The following is a 24624-nucleotide window of genomic DNA, read 5'->3' as shown; positions in this document are numbered from 1 at the left end:
GAGGGCTGGCTTGTAGGTACTGGCCAATGGATTAAATAATGACAACAAATGGCAAACACGCTGCCTCTCGTCATGCTCAGGCCCAGGGCAGACATTTTTAATCAATCACCGAGTTGACGTTGCTCTCAGATCCAGCCTGAGATGCTACCTCAGCGCAATGCTCTGGGCAGTCATTACAAACCTGACTGGAGCTGGTGTAAGACAAAGCCCTCTTTGCTTCTCTAAGGTATGTGCTACTGTACTTGATACTTCTGTTAACAAAATACTGTGATCAGAAGTGTTATGATTATGCCTATGGACTGCTTTATGAAGAGAGAACGGAGGTAACCATTGAAACTTTTGGTAGAGGTTATTTTATAATTTTACACAATAATGACATGGATGGAATTCATGGTATATGTTCAGTGATATATTCTTTTAGTGATGTGGAGATGGTCAATACTGGCAATTGAGAAGGTGAAGGGCTCAAGTTAGCACAAGTGGCATGACTATCAAAACACTTCTCAGCCTGAGACCCTGTGCTGGGAAAACCAGGCTGACCTGCCCAATCAGTAAAAACAAGCCTTGGACAAAGAGATAAGGGGCAAGAAAGTCCTTTGAATACTGTGAGACTGCATTTCCCAAACCGCACAATTAAGAGGAGATTCTGAGCCAACAGATCTGGGACGAGGCCAGGAGTTGGTGATTCTGATACACGGTCATGGTAGGAACTGCTGCTTTACAGTAGCATGTAAATGACAGGCCTTCCCTGTCTTGATTCTTACATGGGTTTATTGGCAGCCCTGTGGCTGGTGTGTCATAATTAATTCAGTTTCTATAAGCCAGATAACAAGAACTTATTGATAGTATACTATGGGCTTCTTAGATCATGGCTGGCATTCGCCATCTGATCCTTTTCTTAACTTTTTGACCACATCATGTGGCAAACGCAATTTTAGTTCCCCAACCAGGGATGGAACCCATGCCCTCTGCAGTGGAGGCTCAGACTTAACCATTGGACCATCAAGGAAGTCTACCTTTTGATGTTGTAGAGTCAATTTCCCTAAACCTACTTCAACCTGCCAGCCTTGGGATGTTTGGGTAGCAACCATGTCTTAGCAACCCATTCCAGTATTTTTGCCTGGAAAATCCCATGGATGGAGGAGCCTGGTAGGCTGCAGTCCATGAGGTCGCTATGAGTTGGGCGCAACTGAGCGACTTCACTTTCACTTTTCACTTTCCTGCATTGGAGAAGGAAATGGCAACCCACTCCAGTGTACTTAGGCTCCTTGAGTACACTCTTGAGTACGCTCCAGTGTACTCAAGAACTCCAGTGTTCTTGCCTGGAGAATCCCAGGGACAGGGGAGCCTGGTGGGCTTCCGTCTATGGGGTTGCACAAAGTTGGACACGACTGAAGCGACTTAGCAGCAGCAGCAGCAGCAACATGTCTTAGTGCCTGATCCTGCGGTCAAGCATACAGGAGCTCAAGTTAATGGAAAAAAATTTCAACTTAGCATAAGTTCAAGCAAGGTCTACCCTTAAAGGGCATCTGTGCTTTTAGGCCCAACATGGAAGGGAAGCAGACAAGATGAAAACAAAATCCAAAAACGTTTTTGGGAAATATAGGAACGGTCAGGCATGATGGCCTTGTCTGGTGAGTTTTCTGGGCTGGTAGAGCAAGGATGGCAAACAGATTTCAGCCTAAGAACCAATACCAACTGATTGGTGGGTGCTGCTTCTGGGCTGTGTTGGAAAGGGGTCAGGTCTGTGCCAGAGGGAAGAGGTGCAGTGATTGGTCAGCAGTGTGAATGGAGGAGGGTCTAGCAGCACACACGCTACCCTGACACCGACCTCCAGATGCTAAGGGACGGAGAAGAGTAAAGGATGCAGAGCATGTTTGGAATGGGCCAACTAGAAGTAATCACTTCCTTGGTGAAGGGACACTATTAATGACCAAGGTGTCTGTCATGTGATGGACTGGACTGAGTGTACAGGATTGAGTTTCAGTCCCAGTTCTGCTACTGGGATGGATATCCTACTGTGTATGTGATGACTGAGGGGGAGGGCAAGACAGTACTTGTTAAGTAACAGCTAAGTGCCAGTAAGCACTAAGTGCTTTATATGCATCACAGGATTTCATTAATGCTTCCAAATGTCAGTTTTCTGTCATGAAATGGGAATAGCATTGTCAATGTGCTGTGTCAATTAAATAGGGTAAAGGGGTGAAAGTTCACTGTATACCATACATTGTTATAGGAATAGAGTATTGGTGCAAGGAGGATCTGCTTGCAAGGAATGATCCAGTGGTTAGCCAGAGACCTCAGCCTCAGACAGTCCTGGGTTCTGATCTCAGCTTCACTACTTACTAGATTTCCCCTACACCCCACTTTTCTCACATAAAAAAATAGAGATAATATCAGTACTATCTAATAAAGGCCTATGATCCAGGAGACAATGCATGTAAGAATGACCAGCAGAGTGCCTGGCATATAGCAAGCATTTGATAAATTATATCTGCTTTTAAAAATTATAGAGCTTCCCTTGTGGCTCAGCTGGTAAAGAATCTGCCTGCAATGTGGGAGACCTGGGTTCGATCCCTGGGTTGGGAAGATTTCCCTGCAGAAGGGAAAGGCTACCCACTCCAGTATTCTGGCCTGGAGAATTCCATGAGCTGTATAGTCCATGGGGTCGCAAAGAGTCAGATGTGACTGAGTAACTTTCACTTCACTTTAACAATTATAATTTTTCTTGTTAACTATTTAAAAAGATTAGATCGTTGCCCTACATTTCATGAATGGCCTCCGATAAAGTTTTTCATTCACATAAAAGTCTGGGGAAAATTGATTGAATCTGGGGTGCTGCAGATCAAAATCTGAGTCTCTTATTCCCTGACTTTTGCAGAAACAAGTGGCAGATGGTTAAAACTGGAACATCGGCCCCTGCTCCTCAATTGGGAGGCAGGCCGCTGTGACGGCACCGTGGAGCCCGGGGATGCTGAGCCGCGGCAACGTGTTCTCAGGTACCACTCACTCAGAGTGCACGGCTGGTCTTCTCTGGGATCGGCAGCGCTGCTGGGTGAATGCCGCACACAGACACTTACCGCTTAGAAGAACTTGCCACAGGGGGCAAGTGAAATCTCTGCTCTGACTGACACAGGATGGACGAGCAGAGGAGACCATCCATCAGTGTCAGGAAAGATCTGAAGCACCTGGCTAGTCAGTTGAAATAAAATAAATTATTTACTGATCTCAGAATCCAGCTGCTCACTTGACTGCTCATAAAGACTGTGTGCTGCCCTGGACTTCGCAGTTGATTCTGTTTCAGAAAGGAAGAATTTCCAGACTGCTGCGTGCAGGCTTTTGTTGTTGTGAGAATAAGAGGGTGTTACCATTTGCTTTCCAAGGAGGAAGTCTGTATCTGAATTCACGTACATGGGAACAGGAAGTGGACTTATTCACTGCATGATATAGCACTGATTGGCATGGTTATCCAACTGTCACAAAATTATTGTACTTAAGATTAATTAATGAAGCTTTTGCTTACAATGCTAAAGACTAAATTTAGATTCATAATGGAAACAAATGCTGAGACCTATTTTAGAAGTGCCTCAGTTGTGACTGTCCACCAGAGGGCGCTATGGGTGTCACTGGAAACATCCAGAGCTGACTGCAACCAGCTTCCCAGTCATCTTGCTTCTGAGAACCAATGCTCTAGAGAGATACTTGGGTTACCAGCATCATCCATGCCTACTTGACAAGTCCACACCATGACTTTGCCAATAGAAAGTGAAAGCGAAAGTCAATCCGTTGTGTCCAACTCTCTGACCCTATGGACGGTACAGTCCATGGAATTCTCTAGGCCACATTACTGGAGTGGGTAGCCTTTCTCTTCTCCAGAGGATCTTCCCAACCCAGGGATCGAACCTAGGTCTCCCGCATTGCAGGCAGATTCTTTACCAGCTGAGCCACAGGGAAGCCCCTTGCCAATAGAGCGACTACCTAATCTGAGTGATCTGGTTAAATACTTTCAAGATGGTGGAACAGGAGAGAAAGCAATAAATAAAATAAATATTAGAGACAATGATAACACTAAGATAAACTCCTGTGGGCCACTTTCATACATAGTCTTGAAAGGTAAACATTATAATTCCCACTTCATAAATGACAAACATGAAGACCGAAAAAGGAAGGAACTTGTCTAAGCTTAGGTAAGCTGCAGGTAAGCAGTAAAGCTGGGATTCAAACCCACTGTTCCCTGCAGAGTTGGGTGTCTTGGCACAGATCCTCTTGTGAACTTTTCCCTTTGAATAAATATACAGATCAGAATCTGATGAATTCAAGTTTGGCTTTTACCCTTCAGAAAAAATTTTGGGACAGAAGTCCACACTATCGGTTATCTTTCCAAGGCACTGCTTTCCACCTGGGGAAACAGCAGGCATGGGTTTGCTGATTATGCTCGCCTGGGAGAATCCCCGCCTTGCACCCTGGACCTCTATCTCGACTGCAGTCAGGCTAGTTAGAAATTCTTAAATTTCTGGGCTTCTTAAAGTTGGAACCACTCAGAAAAAGCAGACCTTCTGTTACTGGGAAAGAATCGCAGGCAAGCACGAACGATGTATGAGTAGCACTCTTATCTTCGCAAACTTTTAACTGAGGATATACAAACAGAAAGTGCATAAAGCCTAAGACTATATAAAACCTGACTTTCCCACCAAGTCTACAGAAGTCATGTAATCAGCACCCGGACCAAGAAACAGAACCTTACCAGCACCCCAGATGCTCCCTCTCCAGTCGCTGTAGTCTCTTCAGCCCTGATAACCACCATCATTACGTCTACAGATTATCTTTGTGTATTTCTGAACATTATATAGATGGAACCGTACAGCATGTGCTTTCACCCCCTTTCTGGCTTGTTTTTGAGCCTCATTATTTTTACTTCTATGAGAGATACCAGAAAAAGCACCTTTAGGAAGAAAAACACTGAAGAACCTTATGTTTTAACAATCAAAATTAAATAAGCCTTTTGTACCATTTTGGAGGTTTTTTGTGAGGAGGGATAAAGGATAAAGAGGTCTACAGAGCAGGAAAAAAGATGGGTTCTGTGTGTTCTGATTCTAAGACACTGGTGCTAATTTCTCTATTTCGTCTGTCATAATAACCATCATCTTAGAAGCTGATGTTTATTGAGAACTTGCTATGTGCCAGGGCCTTTCTAAGTATTCCACGTGTGATAAGACATTTGGTCCCCATAATCACCCCATCTGTGAGATAGAGACTATTATCTTCATCTTACAAAGGAGGAGACTGTAGCTTTGCATCCCTTGCCTGTGCTGATACAGCTAACGAATGAGTCAGGGTTTGAACCGAGACTTCTAACTCTTGGGTCTGTCCTCCAAGCTTCCACTGTGTGGCATCTCCACTAACAGATCTTGCTTAAGAGGGTCTACCAACTGCCAGGCCTCGGCTAAGCTCGATGGAGTATCTGACTTGCTCCCCACAGTAATCCTAAGAAGCTGGCACACTCACATTCTCATTTAAACAGAACAGAATCGAGGCTCAGAAAGATTAAGACATTGCCTAATATGGCTGGTTGTTGACAGAGTCACAATTTAAACCAGATGTGATTCCAGTGCTCATCTCTTAATTACTAAGCTACTGTCAGCTTACTTCAAGCTCCTGTCAGTCAAGCTGGTAAGAGATATTTGAGAGATTCTTGAAACTTATCACAAATTAGCTGGACTAATGCCCATGTAAGAAAAGGTTTTATTATGAGACACATATGAAACCTTTGTGAGAAATAGAACATTCATGAGTCTTAGAGTTAGAATTCAAGCTTTCTCCCTTTACACATGAAGTAAAGGATGCCCAGGAAGGGGTGGTGTGGCTGAGGTCCCAGCAGAGCCCGGGAAGAGGCCAGCTCCTTGACTGAGACAGCCTGGCACCTGTACCCACTGCCCCCCTCCCATCATCCTCTGTTAGGAAATGGGGGCACTCACATTAGCCAGACCAGGATTCTTCCCTGAAACCACCTGCTGTGTAAGTGTGGGCATGAGACATCACCTCTATGCACCTCATCTATTTCATACCTTCTCTGCCAGATGGAGACAGTAAAAGTACCTACATTTTAGGTAGGTTAGTAACGCATGTACAGCACTCACACGTGAGGACATCTCTAGGTAACAGCCATGAGGAGGAGGATGGTGTGGTGTTCATATCATGCTGACAACCACGGCATTTTTTCTACTCCTGTTAGGTGTAAGTCATAATAGAAATTCAGCGCTTCATGGAAACAAATTGACCCCACATATTAACTGAATTTTAGTTCCAGATTATCTGGTGTGGATCCAAGTATAGCTTCTGAGATCATTAAAAAAAGCCTCCTGAATAAAGGCATGAATGACTAGCAATGAATTCACAGAACGAGAACAGGCAAGTGGTGATGTTACAAAGCAGCTCTAAGGAGAGGATGTGAGCAAATTACAGAATGGGAATCATGGAACTCCACAGAAGTCAATCAGTCTGAAAAGAGTCTCGAGTTAGTTCTATTTCTAATCTTCCGCTTCATAAAAAAGAAGACAAGACAGAGCTCTCAGGTGGCAAAAAGGAGTGCCTTTAAATTTCATTGTTTCAACATGTGCTCTGAAAACAAACTACCGCTTGTCATTCAGGCCACACAAAGGCGGCAGGCGGTTTCTCTCCCCATTCCGACTCTGACCACTTACAGGAAGTCCGTCATTTGTCCACGCACTTACCTAACTGGACGTCGGTTGTGAAGCGGAGTCTGTGGATCATGCTGACTTTAAACGACTTGTAGTGGTGGCTGCTCAACATATCCTGTACTGTAGCTATGTCAATCTGCGAATCCTCCTCAAAAACCCCGTCTGCCCTTGAACCTGGGGAGGAAAGAGCAGTTTAACACATAAAGATACATGAGGCTTGGCAAATGGTGTCTGCTTTAAAATGCTTTGGGATAAATTAAAATAATATGGGCTATTTAATTTGGAAAAGAAAAGGCTGAGTGATGACTTAATAATGCCATTCCAGTAAACAGAGCACGGCAACATATTAATCACTCAACAATTAATTCCACAAACACGGCCTTGTTCCACGGCAGCCCCCTGGTAGGGCAGCAGCCATACAGAGGGCAGAAAAACCCCTGCTCACCAGAAGCTGTGTTTCCACAAGAGTAAGTCAAAGTCACAAAAATATGGTTACTCAGATTCTTGCTTCTTTTTCTAATAATTTTCCTGATCATAAGAGTAATCCGTGTTCCTTGAAGAATGCTTGTCCTTTCCAAGATTCTCAAACCGTCTGTTTATGAGCTCCGTGGCCCGTGGCCCGCAGCCTCCACTGGTTCAGCTACGAGCCTGCTTACACCTAGATGGCCGTGGCAGTCTCCTCAGTGGCCTCCTGGCCACCAGGCTCCTCAGCAATCCAGCTCCTACAGGACTTTCCAGTTTGTCTTTCTAAAGCTTTGATCAGTTATTCACTCATCAAACATCTAGTCAGAGCTTTGTGCACACCAAATACTCAGATACTGGGGACAAGTAAGAACACTGGAACTCAGAAATCCTCCCTGGCTTCCCAAAGCCTCCTGAATGAAGCGCACTCTTTTCAGTCAAGCAATCAAGGCTGTCCAGTCTTACTGAAACAAAAGCTTCCCACTTGTCACTTTTCACACATACCTTCTCTAAGCAATTCTCAAACTCCTCAGACTGTGTACAGGTTCAGGTTTCTCTGCTTCTGGGCCCTTGCTCATGTGGTGCTCTTGGCCCAGAACATCCCTTCTGTCAAAACTCTGCCCAGGCTAGTCAGACTCCAGCTCTCCCTGAACTCCACAGCAGCTGGTTTATACTGGACTCTGGAGCCAGGAAGACCTGGGCTCAACTTCTGGCTCTGTCTCCAAGAATAATGTTGGACATGTGACTATTTCTCTGAACCCTAGACTCTGCCATCCATAGAATATCAAAATGTACTGAAAGAATCTAACATACAACACACGTAATAAACAGCAGTCATGGTTACTTTTATTCCCTTGTCACAGTGGATCACGTCCAGCCTTGCACTAGAACTGTTGAGTGGTTGCTCTTAAATTGGGACCTTTGTGAGGATCAGGGAAGTTTCTTATTCATCTCTACATCTTCTCCTGCATGCAGGACAGGCAACTGGCATGCTCTCATTAAATTTTGCTAAACAAATAAATCAATAATAATGATGACAGCTATTAATAGTACATGGGAGTACTCATGCATCAGGCATGGCGCCGAGTACTTCACACATGCATTCAAGTCTCAAGACAACCTGGCAGGTAGTTCCTAGAATTTTCATGTCGTACAGATGAAGAAGCCAAGGCTTTGGAACTCTTGTCACCCCCCCCCTACTCCCAAGTCTGGAATGTGGTCCTCTGAATGCGCAGCTGCTGGGGGGAGGACGCACCTGTCTAGAAAAGGCCAACCAGAGTGGGGCGCCCGAGGCCTTGTGATGAGAACCCAGAGCTGGGTCCACAGGGAAACAGAGAACTCCTTGGCACAGGGTTGGAGGGATGTAAAACTCTAGGTTTGGGCATAAAACTGGAAAATTCTATTATGCCTGCCAATTACACACTTTCCTTCCCACAGTTATTGTTTACAGGGCAGGCTTTTAAGTCAAAGCTGGCTTCTGATGCCTTCACATTGAACTGATTTATTAGGAACTGGATGTTCTATTTTCAAACACGACAACTCTTGCCAGCCTAGACCATCCTAGCACCTACAACGACGTGCTCCCCTCAGAAAGGCTGCAGTCTCATCTTTAAGCCTCACCAGTCACTGGATGCCTGGGACACGGTCCACATTTTGACCTCTCTGCCCAGGTCACCCTTCTCCCCTTTCTGCTCCCTCCTGGCCTGTTCCTCTAGGCCTCCTCCCCATCCCTCTGATGAGCTTAGCTCAAGCGACACTCCAAGGAAGCCTGAGTCTAGCTCAGCTCCTCCTGTCACTGCACCCTGCATTTCCCTTCAGGTTATTTATCACAGATAGTAATCGCCCGTCTCTGCCATTAGACTGTAACCCCAAGAGCAGAGACAGAGTGATTGCTTTATTAAACACCATCGCCCAGACCCTGCTAGTGCTACCAAGTACAGAATAAAGCAAGAGCTCAATAGCAATCTACTGGATGAATACTAAACACTATATCCTCGGGATCAGAGAGGTTTCGCGACTTAACCAACATCACATTGCTAGGATGGGCACAGTGGCATTCAGCCTTTGCAAGGCCCATTGGGTAACCCTGCCCCCTTTCTCTGGAGCACTTGTGATTTTGGACAGAGATGCTGTGATCATATGGTTTCCCTAGTAATATCCACATTGCAAGCCAAGAGGAGAAATTAAAGTATTGAATAGTTATTCACTTTCTCTAAATATACCTTTTACTAAAACAGAACTGCCAAGTTGTGTTTATTTTTATTTTAGAACCTCCTAAATTGAGAATTTTGGAGAAATACTAAAATCCTTTCATGTTTTAAATCACTGAAAGCCATCTTTTCTGAGAAAAATGCCATTATTAGATACAACCTAGCTCAAGAACTTCTGTTTTCTTTACTAATTAGTATTTTCTAAATATTGGAGGTATTTGATTTGGAAAGAGGTAACAGTCCATTTATGCTAAAATGCCAATTATTTTTTTAAAAAACCATACTTAAGAGTTTTACATTTTATGATGTTGGATTAAAACCAATTTAAAAATTACTATAACGTGACATATAATTTTTTACTGAGCAATTTCAATGCCAGCTGCTAATAAAGCATCTTAGCTGTAAATGATAATTCAGATGCTTTTAGATAAAGTGGTGCATAAATATGGCTGGAAATTGATTTAGCTTCTTGCAGAAGCTACTGAAGAATGACACATTTTGTTTAATACACCAGCTAATGTAGTCCTAAAAGCTCAAACAAGTGCCAGTTTTCACTCCTAAATTTGCTGTGGGAGATTAATGAAAACTTTATATTTTGCTGAAATGTTAATAATGGGCAGATGAGATGATAGGATTTTAGTAGAGGTCTTAAAGCTATGGAATAACCAGCAGGGCTTGTCAATTTCCTCGTATTAATTTTGTTCAAGACGTAGATAGCTGGAGCTGGCTCAACGCACTAATGCTTCTCGCATTGACCTTCTACTCTCTGACAGTGTAAATTCATACCCCATTTGGGGGTTTAAGTCCTCTTGATACCTGGGTGAGTTCTGAGCCTGGCCCTGGCTGACAAGGGGCATGTTTACGTTTATGATCAGAAGGGTAACTGCACTGGAGAAGTGGAGAAGGAAGGAACAGCCCTGCACTCACCTCTGACACGTGCACTTACCCTAAAGCAGGTTTTTCTGCTGAATGAGAACAGCCTCTGTTCTTGGAACTCTGGTGCCACTTCTCAAAGTAGGCTCAGGAGTGCCTGTGCTTGGAGGGGGCATGTGTGTGTGTACAGATCAGTCAGCCATCCAACCTCTAACTACTGTCCCCGTGCCTGCAGCGTGCTGGATTGGGAAGGGACACTTTTGAGGAGAAGGCAGGGTTCCTGATCTTCAGGAGCTTACAAACTCACTACAGGGTACCAAGAAAACACGCCAAGGCCAAGAGACGTCCCCGATGATGCACACGGCAGACACACCATCTAAAGGCACACATCTGAAGCAGACTGCTACACCAAAAGCATGTTTTAGTTTTTTTTTTAGCCGGACAAGTTCTGAATTTGCATGTACACCTTTACTGTCTGGATCCTTCTGGAAAGGCATGAGTCCAACCACACATGAAAGATGTCTGGCACTGCACCATGTGCATATTAAAAAATACTACTGTATGATCAACTTCACATTTCAAAACTACTTCTGTTAAGAGAAGACATTTTTATCTACTCGAAGTAAAAAAAAATAGAACCCAAATATGTTAAAAATAAACATTAAAAAACCACTCCCCAAACTGTTAATTTAATTGAAATATAACCCTTTGGTATTTTGTTAAATTAGCAATTAAAAAGGTCACAAGCTATTAAACGAAACAAAAGCCACACTGTGTTCATCTACATTAATGCTGAACTGGGTCTCCTCGTGAATGACAAGATAAATTGTAATAGTGCCTTCAAAGACTTCACACCGCATTTTGTCAAAGTCGGGAGTGTTCACGTCTCTATGTGCCATGGATTACCATAATGTATCGTGTCAAAACGCTCGGGCTGCAATAACTCAAAGATGTATTGTGATAGATCAAATTTTGGGGTGGGGCCTAAAAGTGACTTGAGCACTGGAGCTCAAACGGACTGACAACAGGCTCTGGAAGGATGACAGAGAGCACTTTCAGGATACGGAAAGCACCGAGGGACAAGCAGAAAGTCTGGGAGAGGAAGGAGCTGAGGTGCCTGGAGTAAGGAACCAGGAAAGAGGAAACAAGGAGCAGCACTTGTCTCAAAGGCAAAACCAGGCTCGGGAAGAAGGGGCAAAAGGAAGGGGAGAAGGGAAGGTAAAGGAAGAGCGAGGAGGCGAGAGCGCGCGAGGGCTAAGGTGTGGCCTTGGGGCTTGGCATCACCGCAAAGAACCCGGAACACTGCGTTCAGAGACACAGAGTCGAACCGAACTCTGGCACTCAGGGTCCGGAGCGGGCCAGAAGCTTGCCCAAGGTTCCGCTGTTGGGAAGAGACAGAGCTGGGACAGATCTGTCAAGACCCCTGTCCCTTCTTCCCCTCCCGAGTCACCACGCTCCTATGAGCAGTAGCAAGGACAGGGATTAAGGTGTGGGTAACTGTCACCTCTAAGTCAGCTCAGGGCCCCCGGCGTGGTGAAGGAAGTTGGAGCGGCGGGGGTGGGGGGGGTCGGGGCGGGGGTCTATAACCTCAATACTATTTTCATAATAATGACAGTAAGACATGAGTTGCCCTTTTATACCTATTTTCTTGGAAGTGCACAAGGTAATAAGAAGTTCATTGATAACGTTTCTGATTCCACATTGCAACCAACCTTTAGGTAACTACCACTTGAGTTTTGGTAGAGTAACAAAAATTCATATGCACCCTTATTGAAAAGGCTATTGAAATACTCTCCTCTTTTCCAACAATGGATCTATGTTAGCCAAATTTTCTGTGACTATTTCAACCAAAATAACGTGTTGTAGCAGACTGAATGCAGAAGTAGGTATGAAAATCCTGGTGTCTTCCAAGTCAAACATTACAGCAATTTGCAAAAACAGAAAACAGTTGCCCATTGGTTCAGAAGATTAGTCAATAACTTATCTTCCTCATGGTACAAAAATAAATGCTTTTCAGAGAAAAGAAAAGGAAAAAAAAAAAAAAAACCCAAGCCAAAATAGAAGTGTTGCTTTTATCATTACATTTTTATAAGAAAATATTTTTATTTAAAAAAATTTTAATAAACATGTTACTTATGTTAACACATAATGGATTTACCACTGTTTTTAATAAATTCATAAATAATTTAAAATCTTTCAGTTTTTAATTCCTAATACAGAGATAACCCAATAAACAAGAGCTCTTTGGGGTCTCAATAATTTTTAAGCATATAAAGAGGTCCTGAGACCAAAAAGTTTGGGAATTGCTGCCTGTATTGGTTCTTACGCCACGTCCTCATTGTCCCTGGACACCCATCTGGACAACCATGATGGGAAAGAAAAGTGCAAGTACAGCTCTGTACCTGTGTTACATCCCTGACAACAACCACAAACAGAGAGCCTGTACGTACACTGTTAGAGTAACAGGCTTCCTGCCAGGTGTCAGATCAAGGCTAATTACAACTAATATTGTTTAAGAAGCGTTTTCGTATACTACATGATTTCACTGGAGCTGAGGGAGACACTTAGAGGCAGTACATACATAACTTTCTTTCAGACAAATGAGCACTAACGATTAAATTAAAGCTCAGATGAACTTGATGTACGCCTCCAGCAGATGTCTTATGTTCCTGGACACAAACTACATGGAACATCAAACTTCGTTTTATGATTCAGTGAGTCTCAGGTCAAATCTAAAAGGCCTCATCCAGTTAGAAGTTAAAGCAACTTCTATCTTTCATCTCCAAAAAGATCCTCGCCAACTTTAGAGCTCAACCGAAGTTCAGTGGCCTCTGCTAAGTTCTTACTTGTGGGCTTCCCTGGTGGCTCAGATGGTAAGGAATCTGTCTGCAGTGTGGGAGACCTGGGTTCGATCCCTGGGTTGGGAAGATCCCCTGGAGAAGGGAATGGCAACCTACTCCAGTATTCTTGCCTGGAGAATTCCATGGACAGAAGTCTCTGGTGGGCTACAGTCTATGGGCTAGCGGGCAGTTGAACACAACTGAGTGACCAAGCAGCAGAGTAGCTCATATGTACACTCTCTGCAGCATGATGGCCCTGGTGACCCTTCCTCCCAGTCACCCAGCACCAACCGTGTGCCAGAAGCTGTGCTCGTGCTTTGGGATCACTGGAGGATGGCAGCAGGGTTCGCACTTGGCTGGTGCAAAGAGTCTGTGAAGGCGAGTGGTGGAAAATAAAACGGTGTGGGTGGAGGGGAAAAGTCTTCAGAGAGCAGGACCTGACATGCAGTAAAATACTGTTATGCAAATGACTGAAGAGTAAACAAGCTACCTTCTGCCCCATTCTATCTTGTAGCCTTATTGCTACTCCACAGATAGAACAATGCCAGCTTCAGCCAAACTGGATTTTGTTCCAGTTACACTATCTGGCCAGAATGTCCTTTCCACTCTAAAATTTATACACTTAGAAGTCTAATCCACATGGAGTCTTTCCCTGATCTTTTCCCTGAAATCCTGTCACCCTTCGCTGAAGGCTTTCATGATAAGTGTCTTACATGATAAGTATCTGGACTCCCTTTCTGGACTATGGGCTCCTTGAAGGCAAGAACATTCCATCCTATAGAGTGCAGAGCAGATGCTCAATAAATGCTGTTGGTGGCTTGAATGAGGTTGATGTCACATATTAACCATAACAGTATCTGAGTTGTACACCATCCCTTGAGTTTTACCTCGGTTACTAAAACCTGATACACCAATCCTACTTTTCCACTCAGACGCCTTACCTGGCAGGGACCCTGCCTCAGCAACAACTCCAGTGGCAGCAAACATTTACTGAGTGCTTACTACATGGCAGATACTACGCTTGGCACTTACATTATCTCACTTCATTTTCTCAATGCTCCTTTAAGTTGGCTAATAGTCTCCTTGCACAAGTGAGAAAAACAAGGCTCAGAAAGTCATCCTGCTAGTAGAGTCATACAACTAACATCAGCTGGAGTTAGGACAGGAACCCCCCTAACTGCAAAACTGTGCCCTTAACCACCACATAACCCCTTGGGTAAAAAATGTTCCTTAGGGGGACTGGGAATGTACAAGTTCATGGGCCATAACAGTACCTAAGGAGAATACAACTATGCCTGGCTTTGCTAGTACAATCAGGGATAAAACCTAACTCTCTCTCCTCAGGTAAGACTCAAAGCTAGTACACGAGTGAGTCACGGAGAAAAAACTCTCCTTTAGCATTCTATATCCATCACATTTTTTCCCCAAAGTCCTTTTAAGTCCCCAAAGACTCATAAGCCCCAAACTTCTCTTCTATTAAACACTTCCCTTTGGCTACTAGTCATTTTTGCTGGTCTCTAAAAAATAATCAATAGGTGATATACTGTAACACACACATGCGCACTCCCATGCCCCGTGTAGTAATCTCTCCAAAGCCTCCAGGATCATACAGTAGGATATAGCCTTCACTGAATTTGCCGTGGTGCAACCAGGTAGGGATCCGTGCTGTCACTGCCTAATTGATTAAGCTCTTGGAGTCAGAGCCTTTCCACAGGGAGATTTCAGACCCTCAATAAATCAGGATAATCTTGTTTTATGAGGTGATCAGAAGGAAACGATTCAGGTCTGCAGAATTCCTAAAAAGAGCGGATCATGGAGGCCAGGGGTAGGGGGGAGGTTTAAGCTCTGCGTCCAAGCTCCTGTCTGGTCCCCGCTCTCATCTTTCAGCACACGCTCCCCTGCTTCTTTCATTCCACTCCATTCAAATACACCATCTCAAGCACACCAAGCTCTTTCTCAAGACTTTTGGAGAAGCAGTCCCTTGGCTTCTGAACATTCTTCATACTCATGATCTGAATGACTCCTTTTCATTCTTCCTCAAGGAAGCTTTCTGGCCTACTCTCACCAGCTCGAGCCCTCCTATATACTCTCACCCCCTCACAGCACTTGGAGCAGCTGTGAACTCCATGATGTGTGGGCTGTGTATCCTCTGTACTCTCCCAGCACAGTGACTGGCGAAGAGGAGGAGCCATCTATGTTTGGAGGATGAATGAGCAAATATATGTCCAGAGTGAGGCCTATACAGGATCAATCATGACATGCACACGTCTGAACCACTTGCTCATTACAGGTCTGCCTGGAAGTTAGGATGATGACCGGATTCCCCTCACTTCCTCTTCTTCTATTGTGTCTGTCCCTGTTCAAAACACAAGAAAAGTAATGGAGTCTTCTAGAGAGTCTGGGTATTTTGGACAATTTACAAGACAAAATATCTTAAGAACTGGAACAACTGATCAGCACTGAGGCATCTCTCCGACTCCAGAGTCAGAATGAGGGCACGCGTGCTGGAAGAATCCCACCTCCCATCAGGGGAGTTGCTGCAGAAATGTCACCTGCTGCGTCACTCGACCATCAGGCAGGGGCTGCAGGGCAGCTTCCAGGGCCAGGAGCCCGCCAGAGGGACACGAATCTCTGTGCCCTCACTTAGAGCCCGTACGGGCTTTGTGGCTCGTCAAACATGTTTCCACACTGCTCTAATGTACCAGTGTATCGCTTAATGAAAGTTCTTAATTGTAATTCAATTAATTACATACACAGAGTCCCCAATTACATTTTCCAATAAGACATTGGCTGTGGTACAGGTCTAAATGCACTTAACCAATTTTAATATATTAAGACCAATTTCCCTTGAATACTAATTACTACCTAATGATAAAATGAAAAGGAGGGGGGGACTTTCAACAAAGAGAGGGGAAGTGAAAATGCAATTTATGTGGAATTTCTCAGCCCAAAGAGCACAAGGCAGACACTCACTGCTGAAGAAGTCGGTGTGGACAGGGCACACACTTGTTTCCAGTTCAGATCAGCACTGTGTTTTGCCCTAGGGATCACGCACCCTCGGTGCTGGCTGTTGCCCAAACGGGCCCACAGGAAGTCTAAGAATCTAGAGGGAGAAGAGGAACGACAGGGAGGTAAAAGACCACCACTCACAACTGCAGACTAGCCGGGGTGTCTGGACGCACAAACACAGCAAGTGGCCAGGACTCGCGCTGGGCACTGCACTTTACCACATGCTTTTAATGCACACAATTTCATTTAATCCTTAAAACAGCTCCACAGGGAAGGGATTCCCACTGGGTTTTACAGATACGGAAATGGAGCTCAGAGGAGGGCTTGCCTAAGGACACGCTGGGGCCCCAAACATCCTGCCTTTCCTCTACAACACACTGCCAACCAGCTCAAGGCAACCAGACAGCAAGAGGCGGAGACACAGGTATTCTGGCCTCGGGGATACCGTGTCTGTTTCATTTAAATTCTGTTAGTGTGCAGCAAGCAGGGAGCTATTATCCAATATCTACTTGAAAAAATTCTCACCCATACAGAAAATTCCTTACAGGGAACACGTTTCCGCCCACCAGAGGCAGACACGTAATCGGCTTTCAGCAGTAATTCAACCTAAAATATGTACCACGAACACCACAAGTCATTACCATTTGTAAATAAGAGTTTATTTGCAGGATCACATTTTTTTTTTCCTCCTGCTTTTGAGGACTGCTGTTGTGGTATAATAAAAGAGGCTTAAAGCCCTGGTACTTAAGTCACATGATAGAAATTGGAGAGATTAGTCATTTGTAACTGAAGAAGGCAAACCCTCCAGAAGCCAAGGAGAACCCCGAGGGAGTCTCCAGGGCTGGCACAGAGCGCACTTGGTGTGCTAAGAATATGCACCAAGAAGAGGCGGCGGAAACACCAGTATAAGCAGTCATTCACTGTCTGCAGTTGTTTTTTTATTGAGTATTTTTTTATTGAGTAATATTGATGGGAGTTGGTGATGCCAGTGGTAAAGAACCTGCCTGCCAGTGCAGGAGACATGAGATGTGGGTTCGATCCCTGGGTCAGAAAGATTCCCTGGAGGAGGGCATGGCAATCCACTCTAGGATTCTTGCCTGGGAAAGCCAATGAACATAGGAGCCTGGCTGGCTACAGTTCATGAGGTCACAAAGAATCAGACACGACTGAGCACGTTGATGGGGGCAGCGGGGAAGGGAAAACCCCAAGAACCTAAAGATGATGAAACTCTCGTATCTAAAGATGCTCACGCAAAACCCAAGTTCCTTTTAAATGTCATCACACACTTGTACCTTGGAGCCCCAGGAAGTAACCTGGAGATGCTGGGGTCTCAAAAGGCTCCCTTCCCTCCTGAGGAATGAACCACATCTGGCCACGGGCACTGAGATGTAGGGGGAACTCAAATCCAGTCTCTGCCCTTTGGGCGGGGCTGAGTGGTCACAGTCCAGTGTGGGAGTGGGGAAATCCATCTAGTGGGATCAGTGATCAGATAGCGGTAAGGAGAAGGACTCTACCAGAGCCCAGGGAATGGCGACCAGGCGGGCTGCGGCGGCTTTGAGAAGGAGGTGCCTTCTTTCCTGGGTCTTCAAGGGGAAACTGAGGAGGTGAAAGAGGACTCCCACAAACTGAGACCCTGAGACACGCTCCTCTGTCACAGTCCAGCTATCTGAGGGTCTGCCCACCTCGAGGTGAAGCTCTTCCTCAGGGCAGCCTTAAATAAAGGAGACTTCACTAAGGCATTGAAATAAGGGAAGGTCTCCTTGAAAAGAAAAGGAGAGCAAAGGAGATTAAACAGGTATTTAAAGAATCTTCTTTCTATGCAACTTCTTTAAGGAAACAATTAGATTCAGCTCTTTCACTAGACTTAGTGGACAGAAGACACATTTTTCTAGGTCCCCTAATTATTATTCATGTGACCATGAGCAAATCACCTTCTTAAAGCCTTAGTTTCTTCTCCTGTAACATAAAGATGATGACCGTGCGTGCCTAGTTGCTCAGCTGTGCCCAACACTGTGCAACCCTATGGACTGCAGCCCACCAGTCTCCTCTGTTCACTGGATTCTCCAGGCAAGAATACTGGAGTGAGTTGCCATTTCCTCCTCCAGGGGATCTTCCTGACCCAGGGATCGAACCCTTATCTCCTGCATTGGCAGGCAGATACTTTATCCACTGAGCTACCTCGGAAGCCCAAAGATGATGACCACAGAAGTCTAAGAATAACAGCACCTCTATCTCATTTAATCCTTACAACAACCTTGTGAAATGGATTCAACCACTTCCATTTACACAGGAAGCTGAGGCTCAGAGAGGTGACCTGATTTGTCTGATGTAAGAGGTGGCAGTGTCCAGCTAAGGTCTGCCTCATTCTAAACACCATGCTTTAAGTACTACACTGAACTGCCATACGGGCAGACCAGTGAGCGATAAAACAGGGAAGACACAGTGTCTGACGCTTTGTGGTACTCCATAAATCCGGTTCAATTTCAGGTCTATTTTAGCCCTGATGATGGGAACTTTCCAAGTTTCTCTCTTAAAGCTGTGGAAACAATAAGCTGGTATAAGTGGCATCTTTCTTCTAAGGCTCTGGATGGCTTCCCATGTAAGATCAGTGGGTAAAGGGAAAGGTGGCTGGCAACGTTTGGTAGAAAAGGAAACTGAAGTTCAGTCTGGTGCCAGGATTTATATAGGCACTTGGACAAGAATGGAAATCTTCTAATGTTACATCCTCTCTATAATGTACTCAGGCTTCCTTCTGGTCTTATTCCAGCTTTGAGCAGACAGTTGGCTGAAGGATGCAGTAGATTATCAGACTAGAATCCAAACTGGAAAGCTCAAGGACTTTGGCTTGTCACTTTCTTATTTAGGCCAAGATCCAAGCACAAATGTTGCCTCTCAGTCCCTAGGCAGAAACTCTTGTCATGTTAGCTTCATTTGCAAGCTTCTCTCTTATAGTACATAAAGACGATTGTCATCACCCTTCTTAGGATTGAAAATTTAGGTTGCTGTATCAACAATCTCAGGGTAGGCTTTAGAATCAGACAGTTGACTTAGAATTCTGCTTCATCACTTAGTGACTAGCTAACACTGGACAAGTCACAACCCCTCTCTACAATCAGAAAAGCATCTTGAAAGGTGGTTGTGACGATTATATAAGAGGGAGCAAAATGTATCACATGAGGCCTTACAGCAGCAGGTCTGAATAATTTAAAAAGATCTATTGATGTGATTGGTATAAAAAAAGCCATGCCCTGTCCCTCTAAGGAAGGAAATCTGAAAGGCTTATACCTGCTCTTATGCAGTCTTCTCAATCAAATGCTTTTCCTTATAGGTGTACCTCCTCTGGGACACCAAAGCACAGGTGCCGGAAAGCACCCTGCTTCTAAGTTCTCTGGTCCCGTGACACAGACTTCCGCACTGGCCCTGGCCCCCGCTCTCCCTTTCCCCTCCATTCCGCATCACTCCCTCCCCCAACCACATACCTCCTTGAGGGCCCAGATAGTTCTAGTGCTTCAGACTGCCACATCCTTGCCTCATCTGCTTTATGAGCCACGGAATGCTGCTCTTCTGTTATTTATTAATTACAGTTAATATTTATTGAGTGTTTTATTATGTCCCAGGCACCATTCTAAGAGCTTTATGAATCTGCCCATCAACCTTATGAGGGTAAATTAACTACCTAAGAGAGGTTAAGTAAGCTGTCCAAGGTCACACAGCCAGTTAGTGGCAAGGCCAGAATGTGAACTGAGGGTCTGGCTTGACAGCGTATTCCCTTAAACACTGCATGATAGATGCTTATAATTTAGCTCACTTCTAAAATGGCTTTAAGGATAGCAAGCCTGTCCTGATCAAATACAGTGACAGAAGTGAAAAAAATTTTGTTTCTGAAACATTTTTCTTTGTCTCAGTACAATTTCTTAATAGGTAGCTACTGGGGAACAATATGCATTCCTGATTAAAATTTCTACTTAAAATTAAAAAAAATCTTTTCTATAAAAAAGAAGAAATAGTTTTTATAGTTTACTTCCATTTTACAGAGACTAGTTATAATATTCCATTGATTCCAAACCACTGACTACCTGGCACATTCTGTACATGCTGGTATGGTCTTCTTTCACTAACAAAGTGATTTTGACTCAAAGGCAAGCTTTGAAAGGACTTTGTGAATTCTTTAAGATGGGGGTGCTGAGGCTAACAGAGGTCATACAACTTAATTAAGACTATGCTCATACTTGGAAGTGGAAGTAGAGTAAGAACAAGAGACCAGATTTCAAAACTTTATCCATCAATCCTTATAGCTTTTCTTCCCCAGTAGAAGAAAGCTGCACCTTATCCTCAAAGAAAAAACCCCCAAAACCCCAAACCACATTTAATTTGGAATCACAGCATACTGTGAAATACTATACAGCAATTAGAAAGAGGTAAATTTATATATGGAACAATATATGGATTGATGCAACATATGGAGTATTCTCTATGTGATACATTGTTAAAATGATAAAAGAAAAATGTAGAGCACTGATGACAGTTTTTTCCGTTTGTTGCTAAAAGGGGGAAATATGTGTGCGACCCCATGGACTATACAGTTCATGGAATTCTCCAGGCCAGAATACTGGAGTGGGTAGCCTTTCCTTTCTCCAGGGGATCTTCCCAAGCCAAGGATCGAACCCAGGTCTCCCACACTGCAGGTGGATTCTTTACCAGCTGAGCCACAAGGGAAGCCAAACAATACTAGAGTGGGTAGCCTATCCCTTCTCCAGGGGATCTTCCCAACCCAGGCATTGAACTGGGGGCTCCTGCATTGCAGGCGGATTCTTTACCAGCTAAACTATCAGGGATCCCAAATGTGTGTATATATATATATGTCTTTATGTGGGTGTATTCATGCACATATACAGAATATGTTTGCATATGTTTAGATGATCCCTGGAAAGATACCAAAGACACTGGGAACAACCGTTGTCTCCTGTAGAGGAATTAGGGGAGAGAAGGGAGGCTAAAAATTTTCATTATACTTTGTTATCTGAAATTTTTTTGCATATCTAAGTGTTATATATCCAAAGTCTATACCAATATCCTAACAAATAATCTTTTATCTTATTCAAATAACAAGAAGTCAACAATTTGAGACAGAATCCACTACAGAGTTCCAACGTACAGCGCAAGGCCCAAAATGGGTGATGAGTGAATATTAGGTGAATTAATACAGGTCAGTCTGGTATGGATCAGGTATACCCTCAAAGACTTGACAGTGCAGTGGGAGAGACAGACATCAATCATTCATTTGGAAAAATAGATAATTATAAACAGAAATATATGCCATGAAGAAAAAGTAGTATGCTCTATGATGGAATATAGCTGGGGACCCAAGTGAGGGATGGATGGGGTTTAGGCAATGAGGGAACAGGGAGATCATAGGTGGCCTCTTTTAAGGTGACATTTAAACTGAGAAGAAGGATGAGAAAGTTAACCAGAGCAGAGGAAAGAAGAAACTGCCTGTGTGAGAGTGTGAAAGCCCTGAATGAACCAGGAATGAGGGCGAGCTGGCTGCTGAGATCAGTCTCCACATGTTGCTCCTTAAGTCAACTGGGGTACAGTGGAGAGGAATGGCCAAAATTCACAAATCTGAAATTCTAAAGAGAAGGAAAGAAATTAACTAAAATTTAAAGAGGCTTTCTTGGAGAAGGAAATGGTAACCCACTCCAGTGTTCTTGCCTGGAGAATCCCAGGGACGGGGGAGCCTGGTGGGCTGCCGTCTATGGGGTCGCACAGAGTCGGACACGACTGAAGTGACTTAGCAGCAGCAGCAGCAGCAGCAGCAGAGAGGCTTTCTACACACCACTAGGAACCACCCTATGCTGCCTCCAGCCAAGAGTATGAAAATGGTCAGAATTTTCTAAAACCTGATGACTGACCAGTGATATCGACAGGGCCAGATGCTTTATATACAAAATAGCTTTTGCCACAGAAAAGGCCTTACATTTCTAAGCCGTTTCCAGGACTGTTCCTAATTTAGGAACACAACAGTTTAACAGATTAAATATTAATCACAGAGGGCCAAGCAGGATGCAGACTCTTTACCAAAAAGCATGAAATCAATCATTTCACACTGGGATTACGCTTCTGGCGTGAAGGCTGAGGTCTGTTTTGGAAAACAGTCACTTCAAATCTGCCTAGGGAGGCCAGACCACTGAGCGTTCCCAGACACGGGACTGGTGAGCATGTTGCAACGGACAAAGCGGACATGGAGCGAGGAGGCCAACGTACTGTTCTCGCGGACCAGGCAGAACTCCCAGGCGCTCTGGCTCTCCAAGGTGCTCTCCAGGTCCACGGCGACGTTGGGCTCGCTCTGCTTCTCCAGGCGGTACTGAGGGCCTGGAAGATCAAAGGGGCAGGAGGAGGGGAGGAGGCTGAAACAGTGAACTGAACATTGAGAAAACACCACATACCGGTGAAAAGCTGACAATGCATTAGGAAAACACTGATGTCTGCTTGGGGTCTAGCTATCCAAGATGGAAGAGTCTGAGTTTTTTTCCCCACAAGGTTTCACATATTTGTCTGTTCTATTATTGGGTCTACTTTTGTGCAGTTCTCCCCTAAATGAGATGAGAGGTAAAAGGCTTTTGAGTCGGACTGACTTGGAACCACCATTGTGGCTACAATGGTTTCCCAGATAGGAGCAGGTACCCTCCCCTCCCTGAATCTCTGATTCCTGATGTATAATGTGGGAACACATACCTTGAAGGGTTATTGTGAAGATTAGAGATGACACAGGAAAAATACTTAGTACTGTACCTGCCTCACAGGAGGCACTCCTACAACATTATAGTTATTATATGATAATGAATAATCAATTACAAGCAGAAATAAAGTATGCTTAGAACCCAAAAATGCAGAAAAAATTTTTTAAAAGCAGATAGGGTAAAAAATAAACTCCAGGTTTGGGGGTTATAGTGACAGAAGGATAGTAGCTACTGATTCATGGTTTTGTTGAAATATTTATGAAAACACAAGAGGCACAGGTTCAATAATACTGAAGACCAAAAATATTAGCTACCCTGCATCTCAAGGGGGTTCTGAAAGATCTTAAAACATGGGGCATTTATTCATGTATTTCTTTGTCAAGCCAAATGACAATCTTGTTCTCAGATAACACCTAACGATCCAATGATCAGATTCAAAAGACTGCTCTTGTTGTTGTTAATGGGTATTGAAAAGATTAGAGGTGTAAGAAACTGTCTGATTATTTTGACTATGAAAGGCATGTCTGGTCAGACAGGAGGTGGGAGAGATCTGAGGAAGCGCCAGAGGCCTTGCGGGGCTCCCAGGTGCAACACGTATTTTTAGATATGTTCCTCAGCTGTCGTCATCTTGTCGATTATTCATTCACGTCCGACACGTCTCCTCCATCAGTCTGGAGGCCTTTCACTCACCTCCAGCCATTCCCCTCCCATGCTCTAAGTTCATCCGCAGCACTGCAGCTGCAGTTCAGTTTCATGGTATATTTGATCTTTTCTCTAACTGGTATTTCACTAGCGTTTCTGCTGATTATCAGAATTCTTACATTCGTTCAGTCCTTTTTTACACTACTTAGAGGTTTTAAGCCTGCACTAAGTTAACAACGCTCAAGACGCATACGACTATTTAAGGACATGCATGCTTAGAAGTCCATACAGTTCTGATAAATTCTAGTACACCGTATTCAGGTCAAGAATGCATTGCAGTTCAACATTCTACACAGTTCGATTTTAATTCCAAAAACATGAAGCGAATAAAGGTATGGAAATACAGATAATTCTCAGTTTCCATGAGCCATCACCCGGCAGTGCCAATATCTGTCAATTACCCAGCCTGCCTGCTGCTGTCACCGGATACTTTCATACTCACTGGTGGGAAGTAGTCACCGGAAGTCACACCCAGCTGAGCTTGAAGGAAACTTAGCTGTTGAGAAAGTCCTAAGATCCCTCTCCCCTGCCCTCTCACCTGCTGCTGTCTCCTCCCTAACCCCCCACCTTTCACAGCCCTGGGCAGCTTCGGCCTATGAGAGAGAAGAGAGCCACCACCAAACTTGGGGAGCTGCTTTCTAAAGTACTGGCCTGTTAATTTCCCACAACCTTGGTATCTCCCAGCAACACAGTGCATAGGCACTGACTTTCGCTCCTATGAATTTACAGTAAAATCTGGGTACAAAGCTGTAATAATTCATTTTTTTAATGACAGTCAAATATGGGAATAACCCAGACCTAACAACTGGTGGTTCATATGATAAAGAATCTGCCTGCAACACAGGAGACCCGGGTTCAACCCCTGGGTTGGGAAGATCCCCTGGAGAAGGAAACGGCAACCGATTCCAGTAGTCTTGCCAGAACTCCATGGACAGAGGAGCCAGATGGGCTACAGTCCATGGAGTTGCAAAGAGTTGGACACGACTGAGCGACTCTGAGACTCCAACAGGGAGGCTAGTTAAACAAAATATTGTGAAATACAATGAAGATATTAAGATATTAAAAGTGATGTTGCAAAAGTATTTGATTT

The 24624-nt window shown here is 44.3% G+C and overlaps 1 protein-coding gene across 37 annotated transcripts in view; it reads right to left on the bottom strand.

Annotated features, from left to right (window-relative positions):
- MAPKAP1 (MAPK associated protein 1) overlaps positions 1-24624 on the bottom strand; it is a 233864-nt gene that overhangs the window by 37756 nt on the left and 171484 nt on the right. For 24 of the 37 annotated variants that reach the window (XM_086325179.1, XM_086325173.1, XM_086325168.1 and 21 more), the window contains 2 exons: positions 22357-22464; positions 6732-6872 (listed from right to left, as the gene is read on the bottom strand). In XM_086325179.1, the coding sequence (XP_086181305.1) occupies positions 6732-6872; positions 22357-22464 (249 nt within the window). The remainder of the gene's footprint in view (positions 1-6731; positions 6873-22356; positions 22465-24624) is intronic. The other 13 variants (XM_086325189.1, XM_086325183.1, XM_086325187.1 and 10 more) reach the window with 1 other exon arrangement.

The sequence above is a fragment of the Bos grunniens genome, chromosome 11 (assembly GCF_055505025.1).
Source record: "Bos grunniens cultivar Pamir isolate PY7600 chromosome 11, Bosgru_T2T1.0, whole genome shotgun sequence".
NCBI lineage: Eukaryota > Metazoa > Chordata > Mammalia > Artiodactyla > Bovidae > Bos > Bos grunniens.
This window is presented reverse-complemented; position numbering and strand designations above follow the sequence as displayed.